The sequence below is a fragment of the Carlito syrichta genome, unplaced genomic scaffold (genome assembly GCF_000164805.1).
Source record: "Carlito syrichta isolate Samal-C Ts95f unplaced genomic scaffold, Tarsius_syrichta-2.0.1 Scaffold307028, whole genome shotgun sequence".
Taxonomy (NCBI): Eukaryota; Metazoa; Chordata; class Mammalia; order Primates; family Tarsiidae; genus Carlito; species Carlito syrichta.
In genome coordinates this window covers 341555-350663 of record NW_007251124.1, presented here as the reverse complement: position 1 = coordinate 350663, position 9109 = coordinate 341555, and the positions used below count along the sequence as shown (strand labels likewise).

Below are 9109 nucleotides of genomic sequence, written 5' to 3'. Positions count from 1 at the left end.
TAGAGTGCACAAAAAACTGTTGGGAACTATCAAAAAACATGGAAACTTGTTTGAAAGGGCTCCAGCTAGACCAGTTTGAAATAATTTGAGCATCAATAGTGACTATAATTGTTTATAATGTTGAATTTTTAAAACAACCGAGTTCACTGTAATGAGAACAGGGATGTTTTGCAGGAAATGGCAACTAAGAAATGTAGAATGAGTGTGCCTGTTTCCTCACCTGCTAAATGAGTATGTAACTCACAGGATTGTTACACAGAATGAGTTAATACGTTTAAAGCACTGTGTTGGCTCTTATATTATTGCCCTCTTGAAGAGAATGTGCCCCCTAGCATCTCACGACGGCTAGAGACTGGACCCGACGCTGCGACCACAGAGGTGTGGAAACCTCCGGGATTCCTAGATGGAACATAGCCAGAACCGTTGTTGGCAGAGTGGGCCTCTGTGACGCACTTCCGGTCTTTGTAGTTTCACTCTTTGGGCTGCGGTTGTCAAGGACTCAGAGGTGATGTGATCTGGGCTAGGTGGCATCTCCTCTAACGGATGCCTCGGTGAGCTTCGGAATCGGGCTACCGCTGAGGGCCTTCGGAAAGGCCGGTCTGTACTCTGCGTCCCCGGACTGGATGTGGGGATTTGGCAGCAGGGGCTTCTTGGCCAGAGATTGGCCTGGCAGGTGAGGGGCAGAGGAGGCTGCTCCGGAGCCTGGAAAGGCCTTGTTCACTAAAAACCTCCTTGCGCCCTACCCTTTCCCCACACCCCATGCCTATTCCTGGGCAATTCAGCCTCTCTGCCCTAGTGTTGGTGGCTCTCTGAACTCTCCCTATCCGCATCTTAGGGTCCGGATAGATTTGGATATCGAGAAATGTTTGTATTGTCCGATGTCTTATTCTTTACTATGGATCTATTTTTAACAATAAGCAGGGATAGTTTAAAAATATGCTACAGCCTTTCTTAAACTGATTCATGTAGTATAAAGGCTCTTGCTACCTGTTGGTTTTAAAAAATATTTAAATAGCACCACTGTATACCAGCCCGGAACTGTTCTAAGCACTTTCCAAGTATTATCTGCTTCTCATAATTCTATGAGATAAGCACTGTTATGTAGACTACACTCCTCCCCGCCTCTTTAACATCCAAGAAGAAAATGAGGTTAAGTAACTTGCCCAAGATCATACAGCTGGTAAGGGGTCTAGGCAGGACTCAAAGCCAAGCAGTTTGGCTCCAGAGTTAATTTTCTTAAAACTTTTGCTATACTGACTCTTCTATTTCTGTATTAGCTTTGCAGCCACAACCCAGTAAGTTACTTCTGTCATTTGAATCTGGTTCCTCTTTTAGATCTCAGTAGTTGTGGGCTTCTAGTTAGGATTTAAGATTGGAAAGGTATATATATCTGAAGAAATGTATGTCTGTCAGAGTGTGTCTGCAAACCTGATGAAACAGCCACTTTATTTTTGCATGCATGTGTTTCCCCACTCACCCTTTCATCTTTTTCTTTGGTCAATAGAACAGATTACAGTTCTTACTCTAAAGGAAGCACCATTGGTTGAATAAGCCATCATTGTACCAAAATTGAACATTATCTCATTAAAAGGTCAATTTGCATGTTTGTATGCCAAACCCTTTTATATACATTATCTCATTGAATAATCTTAACAACTTTGCAAGGCATTTATTGTCTCCATTATTTCATATATGAGCTTGAGGCTTAGAAAAATCGATCAAGTAACTTTCCCAAGATCACTTTGTTAGTAAATCAGAATTCACAATCAGATCCACCTGTCTATGGTCTCTGCCACCTTCTATTTTTCTCAGATACAGAGAAAAAATATAGGCTTATATCAGGTCTGTGTGTGTGTGCACGTGTGTGTACATGTGTGTATGATTGCAAATGCATAGAAAACATCAGAAAGGATACTTTCCAATCTTTAACACTGTCTATTTTTGGAGAGTAGAACTTGGTGAAGGAATTCGTATCTGTCTGTACTTTTGGGGCTAAAAACATAGTTGTGAAGAGAAATAATAGTACAAGATCCATTGTGACTGAGGGTAAAAGGCAGGTCTCATACAGTACATGACAAAAGGTCTGGCAGGAGAAAGCAGATGAGCTGAAATGGATGAAGGAAACTTCCGAGAGGATGTGAGGCTTGAATCAAACTGTAGAGATTGGTCGGGATTTAATAAGGGCAGAAGGCAAGACCAGTGTCAGTGCAAGAATGAGGAAAACCTAATTAAAAGAATAGAAGAAAAGCCTGACTGGAGCTGACAGTTTTTGGAAGTTGAATAGAGGAAAGCAAGAGTGGACAGGTCACTAAAGCTAAAGGTCTGACTGCCCTTGAACCATGCTTCAGAGTTCAGGAATTTGCCAGTAAATAGTGGGGAACCATAAGTGGTGACAGCAGAGGTGAGGATAGGGAGATATATTGTGATAAAGGCACATTTGTATTCTGTGGTGCTTAATCTTCACCTACTTGTGTATCCTTGGTAAAGAGCATTCTTCAGTGATGATAATGGTAGATGTGGGGGTATTGAGTTTGCCTTGGCTTTAGGAGAAGAAAAACTTTAAAAGACATGTATTTTTTAAAGATATGATTGTTATGCTAGTTTTATACCTCAAATATACATTGGAGTTGTGATCCTGAATGGGAGATTAGTATTTCTGTTTGTAACAAGGAGGGCAGGATTATTAAAAAAAAAAAAAAAAAAAAAGTGGGAAACCTTTTGGAGGCACTGGGTTCAAAGAAGAATTAAGATATGCTGGTGCAAGGATCTGGGTATTCAGGCCACCAGATCAAAGCAAAATAAGGCAAAGGAAAGCAAAAAGGAAACCAGGATACACAGAGGACGGAGAGAAATTAATTTTTGTGAAACTAAAAGATTTGAAACACCACATACCAGAAAATGACTAACACACATACCAGAAATGATCTTCTGCAGGCAGAGCTCAAAGCTTCAGCTTCATTTTCTGTGAATAGAAAAACTTTGACTTGAAACCAAGTGGGACAGGTGGCAAACAGGAAAAAGTTGTTCTTTAGGAGCCTAGAAGATTGAAAAAAACAAAAGAGCATGAGTGGCTGTTTAATCCATTGCATCCATGTTAGGTTAATTGAGTAATGTGAGAGTACATATTCTGAATTTACCTATTTGATATTTGTATCACAAAACTTTCTTGCCCTAGACCAAATTCAGCAGACAATGTTTCAAGCCATTGCCATCTCTCTCCTGGATATTATAGCTTCTCTCCCTGCTTCCACTTCCTCATGGTTATTAACACAACATCCAGAGTTACACTTTTATATTAAATGTAAGTAAAATTTTGTTACCCTCTTGCTCAAAACCCCCAATTGTTTTCCGCATCCCTTAGCATACAAGTTAGAGCCTTTCTTTACAGCAGCCTCTCATGTTCTGCTCCCAAGCTTCCTGCTTTATTTTCTGTCACTTTCCCTTTTGCTTCCTCTGTTCCAACTATTGTTCAACTAGCTGTTCCATGAAGAACCTAGGCATACTCTTACCTGAAAGAATTTGCACTCGCTGTTCCCTTTGCATAGAACAGTCTTTCTCCTGATAGCTGTGTGACTCGCTCCTTACTTCCTTTGGGTCTGCTGAACTATTGCCTTATCAAGGCCTTTCCTGACTGTATAAAATAGCAACTTTTTTTCCTCCTTACTCTTTACCTCCTTTAACTTTATTTCCTCCATGGCAATTATCACCATGGACATATTTAATTATTGTGTGTCTTCTGTGGCTCCCTTTCCTCCCTATACCCTCCTTTCTCCCATACAGGGCTTGTGATGTAGCAGTTGAGACTATGAATTCTGAAGTCAGATTTGCTGGGTTGGAATTGCAGCTTCACTACTAGCGTAATTGACTTGGACCTTGAATGAGTGACATAAACTCTTTGTTTTCTCATCTGTGATATAGGGATAATAATAGTACCTTATTCATGGTTGTTTTGAAGATTAAGTGGGTTAATATATACAAAGCATCTTAGAACAATGTCTGGTACATTAAAAGCACTATAAATGTCAGCCATTATTAATATTGTTATTAGAATGTACATTTCATGAGATTGGGGACTTTGTTCTATTTGCAGCTGTATCCCCAGTGCCTAGAATAGTACTTAGAAATGGTAGGTTCTGAAAAAATACTTGCTGAATGAACGAGCGGTGTATGAAAAGTTTTGACAAAAAAGATAATGTGGTAGTCACAATGATGGTGAGTCAGTACCAAGAAAAGTGGGGGGAAACACGAACTCAAGGATCCTGTCTTTAGAGGAAAAATTCCTCTTTACTCTTCTTTGGATGGTGATTATAAAAGTCAACCAAAGATGTTAGAAATTTCTGGAGAGGATTATGTTTGCAGGTTACCTAGAAAGATGCACTTCCACCCCAGTTGTTTTCCCCCCCTTTGATAAATGTAACCAGTAATGACAGTATGAAACTAACTTTTTTCTACTTGTGATATGATCAGTGTTCACCTGTTACTTAAATACCCTGTCTATAGTTATTTAATTTCATGATGCATATCAACACCTAAGAATAGTTTAGGGTTATTTTTGCAATGAATTACAATAATTTTACTTAAAGCAACATTTTTAATCTACAGATCTTGATTCATTTGTGCATAGTACAATTTATGTGGTGGTTGTGACCAGATTTTTGTTTTGCCTTTTAATCCAATAGGTTTAAAAAATATGGCTGGGCTCGGTGACTTGGCCTGTAATCTCAGCACTTTGGGAGACTGAGGCGAGTGGATTGCCTGAGCCCATAGATTTGAGACCCACCTGGGCAACTTGGCAAGACCTTGTTTCTGCAATAAATAAAAAAAAATTAGCCGGGTGTGGTAGCGCGCAGCTGTAGTTCCAGCTACTTGGAAGGTTGAGGTGGAAGGATCGCCAGAGCCTAGCAAGTCGAGGCTGAGGTAGCTGGGAGCGTGCCACTGCACTCCAGTCTGGGCGACAGAGTGAGACTCCAACTCAAAAAATAAAAAATGATAGTATGCCACATAAAGAAAAGATACATAGTATTTTGTGGAATCTTTATTTCAGTTGTTTTTGTGTATCTCGTGCATGCACAAACATGCATTTATACATTTATATACACGGTGTATGTGTGTTCTGGGTTGTAACATAAAATATTTCTTACTGAGAGTCCTGGTAAGAAAAGTTTCAAAACCTCTGCCCAGGAATGGTACTTAGAAATGATTGGGTCACATAATTCTATTTCTTTCAGAAAATTGCCATCATTAATTACTATCCTGGTTAAGATTGTTCATAAGTTTTATGTGGTCATAGACATTTGTTTCTTTTTTTTGGCAGTAATTTTATTTTACATAAAATTTTCTACCCTCTACCTTCAAGTAGCTTCAAAGATAAATAATTTTCAAGAAATTAAAAGGCAAGGAAAAGCTCAGATTCTACTCCTGTTTTAAAATATTACAGCTAATATTTCCTTCATTTTAATATCTCTGAGCCTAGACCACCAACATCAACTACTTTTTAAAATTCTTTTGCCATATTACTTAGACCACTAGGACATTCATTTAATCTTCCAATAACATTTATAAGAAAAATAACAATGTCACCACTTAAGAGTTTACTAAGCAGCCAGCTTCTTTGTGCTCTTTATCCATGATCTCAATATGTCTTTATATCAACCTAGAAAGATAGGTAGTGTTGGTTTTAGGATTCCTATTTTGCACGTTGAGGAGACTAAGGCTTAAACCATAAAGCCCAGGACTTTGATGGGAGTACCTGGAGAATCATGTCTCAATCACAAACCTTCCATACTTCAAACGTGAATCTCTCCTCTACACCTCACCTGACTGGAAAGACTCTGCCTCTCCTCCCCAAATGCAATTCTTAAGCTTCTTATGCTGTCTTTTTATCTTTTTATTTATTTTTTTACTTTTCCTTTACCCTCCATTTTGTTTCCCTTTTCTCCTTGATTCTTAGTGTCATCTGTGATAACTTGGGCCCAAAGTACCTACTTACCTTCATACAACTAAAAATTTGCTATAAGTCTAATATCCTGCCATTCCAGTGGAAATCCAGTATACTCAAGTTGATTTGAGCTACTTCATTCAAAATGATCAAAACTGACCCTTCTTTCAATAAATTGTGGGAGTTTTGGTTTCATTTCTGTTTTCCTTCCTATATTAACGTGCATTCGTTTTTGCATTATCCTTATCATTAATCATACATTCAGTGATCTTTCTTAATGAGGCAAAGTGACTGATTTTAGTATAAATACTCCAAATCCCTGCTTATCCTGAGGTTTTCTGCATTTTTATATTTTCTCTCTGCAAATTATTTTTTAGATCCCAGGGTTATCAGAAGAAAAGATCAAGGGGGAATGATCAAGAATAGATTTTTTTTCTGACTAGTTTAACCTTATATGGCTACAACCTTAGCCCTTCAGACTGCAGAGATGCAGGAGGGATTTCTGGCAGTGAAGGTAAAGGAGGAAGAGGAAGACCATGCCTGTGGACCAGAATCAGGCCTGTCAAAAAATAACCCCCATGCCAGAGAGATCTTTCGTAGACGCTTCAGGCAGTTCTGCTATCAGGAGACCCCTGGGCCCCGAGAGGCTCTTCGAAGACTCCAGGAGCTCTGCCATCAGTGGCTGAGACCAGAGATGCACACCAAGGAGCAGATCCTGGAGCTGCTGGTGCTAGAGCAATTCCTGACCATCCTGCCTGAAGAGCTTCAGGCCTGGGTGAGAGAGCATCACCCTGTGAGTGGAGAGGAGGCAGTGACTGTGCTGGAGGATTTAGAGCGAGAACTGGATGATCCAGGAGAGCAGGTGAGATGATGGGAGAATGGGTTTATAGGAACAAGTATGGGGTTTCAGTGCAACAAGAGGAAGAGGAGGAAGATTTCTTTATGCCAGACTTGATCTGCTGTAGGTTCTTAATTTCTCTGCCTCTGTTTTCTCTTTGCCAGCTTCTTGGTCCTTTTTCTATCCAGTGACTCTGAGGGAGGCCTTTTTGCAATGTCCTCTCTGATATTTGGTTCCCAATTGTGCCTGATTTCTACCAGGTCCTGATCCATGCTCATGAACAGGAAGAGTTTGCAAAGAAGAAGGCAACTCTAGGAGCAGCTCAGGAATCGTCAAGTGGCCAGTTCCAAACCTTGGAAGAGCAGTTTCAGTGTAATTTGCAAGAAATGTGCCCGGTTCAGGAGATTGGTGAGGATTAGAATTTTCTCAGGGAACCTACCTCATTTCCTGAATGTTAATCAATTCCACACACTTTTTTAGTGTCTGCTATATGCCAGGCATTGTGCCAGGTACTGGAGATACAGTGACTAACAATGGTGATCCCGTCTCTCATAAGTTTACAGTCTAGTGGGAGAGACAGACAATTGAACAAGCAGTTACAGTACAGTACATTCTCTCCCTGACGTCTGGGTATAATGTTTTGGAGTGGGGAAATAAACAGAAAAAGTGACTACTTGACCCCTTCCATTCGTTTTCCTGGTCAGTTTATTTCTTTTGTCTTCGGAAAGAACATGTTATTTCATATTACCTTTATTTCATGTTATTATTTCAGATGGCGAGGCTAGGACTTGGAATGGGGAGTTAGCCCCCAAGAGCGAGCTTTCTAAGGAAATGAAATCTCTTAGACAAGTTTCTGGAAAACTGAATGGTGATATTACTCAGATGCCTGAATGTGGAGACACCTGTGACCTTGAAGGCAGATTGGAAAAACACCGGGTAAGCTCTTCAGTGGAGAGACCCTATATCTGTGGTCAATGTGGAAAAAGCTTCACCCAGAATTCCATTCTTATTGAGCACCAAAGAACACACACAGGTGAGAAGCCCTATGAATGTGATGAGTGTGGGCGGGCCTTCAGCCAGCGATCAGGCCTATTCCAACACCAGAGACTCCACACTGGGGAGAAGCGCTACCAGTGTAGTGTTTGTGGCAAAGCCTTTAGCCAGAATGCTGGGCTTTTCCATCACCTCAGAATTCACACTGGGGAGAAACCTTTCCAGTGCAGTCAGTGCAGTAAGAGTTTTAGTCGACGTTCTGTCCTCATTAAGCATCAGAGAATTCACACTGGAGAGAGGCCTTATGAATGTGAAGAATGTGGCAAGAACTTCATTTACCATTGCAACCTCATCCAGCATCGGAAAGTTCACCCTGTGGCTGAATCAAGTTAGCTCCTTGGAACAGGTAGTGCAAAATTTCCTGACAGGAACACTAGCAAGGTACCAAGGGTACTCTTTGTTACTTTGTTCCTGAGAATAATAATAGTTTGATCTCCCAGCACAGAAAATTCTTGGGAAAATCTTATTCTTATGCTGAGAGAAGCATAATAATATCTTAAATACATCTGTCGAGTTCCCTCTTGTCTGTGACATCCACAGCTTTATAATATTGATTATTGCTTTTTGTGTTGACTTCATTATATATGCTGTAGACCAAGTCTTACACACACCTGTGCAAGAAGTTTTCTAGGTGTTCTTCAGGAAGACTTCTTCATCCCAGTTTTTAAAAACTTTAAAAGTTTAAAAATAATTATATACAGCTTGAGTACAAAATAATATCAAAGGCAGTTCATTGAGTATTTAAAAAGTAATTTAAAAATAAATGTAGTAAAATTTATAATGCAAACTACCTGACTTCTTTCCATTCACATAGGATAATTTTCTTTTTAACCTACAAAAGTAGGCAGATAAATCCATATAAATGTACAAAAAACTTCTCCCTATAGATGTTTAGTAATTTAACTGTCAGTCAGAAGCCAAGGGATTGAAGCAGCCATATGTTTTAGCAGCTTAGTGGCTAGTCATAACATATATTGTTTAAGATTTTAAATTTGTACAGAGGCCAAGAAACTTAGCTTAACATCTGATATCTCATTTCAGATCTTCATTTTGAAAATATAGACCTTTTTGCATTTTCCCTGAGACATATAATGAGCATTTTCAGTTTTTGCCTTTTTCTTAATCTTTTGTATGGAAATATCAAACATATACTAGAGTAAAGAGGTGTATGATCAGTCTTTCATGTTGATTGCTTTTTATAACTTCCACACTTTACAGCATTCACTTTTGATTACTACTAAGGTCATACATATAAAAATTTCATTCCCTTATCACTAATT

The 9109-nt window shown here is 39.4% G+C and overlaps 1 protein-coding gene across 1 annotated transcript; it reads left to right on the top strand.

Moving 5' to 3' along the window:
- The first annotated feature begins 453 nt into the window (after window positions 1-453).
- On the top strand, window positions 454-8170 carry ZSCAN23 (zinc finger and SCAN domain containing 23). Its single transcript, XM_008063777.2, has 4 exons — window positions 454-551; window positions 6316-6800; window positions 7037-7184; window positions 7549-8170. Exons 2-4 carry the CDS (start codon window positions 6393-6395, stop codon window positions 8160-8162), a joined length of 1170 nt encoding a protein of 389 aa, XP_008061968.1. The 5' UTR covers window positions 454-551; window positions 6316-6392; the 3' UTR covers window positions 8163-8170.
- The last annotated feature ends 939 nt before the right edge of the window (window positions 8171-9109 follow it).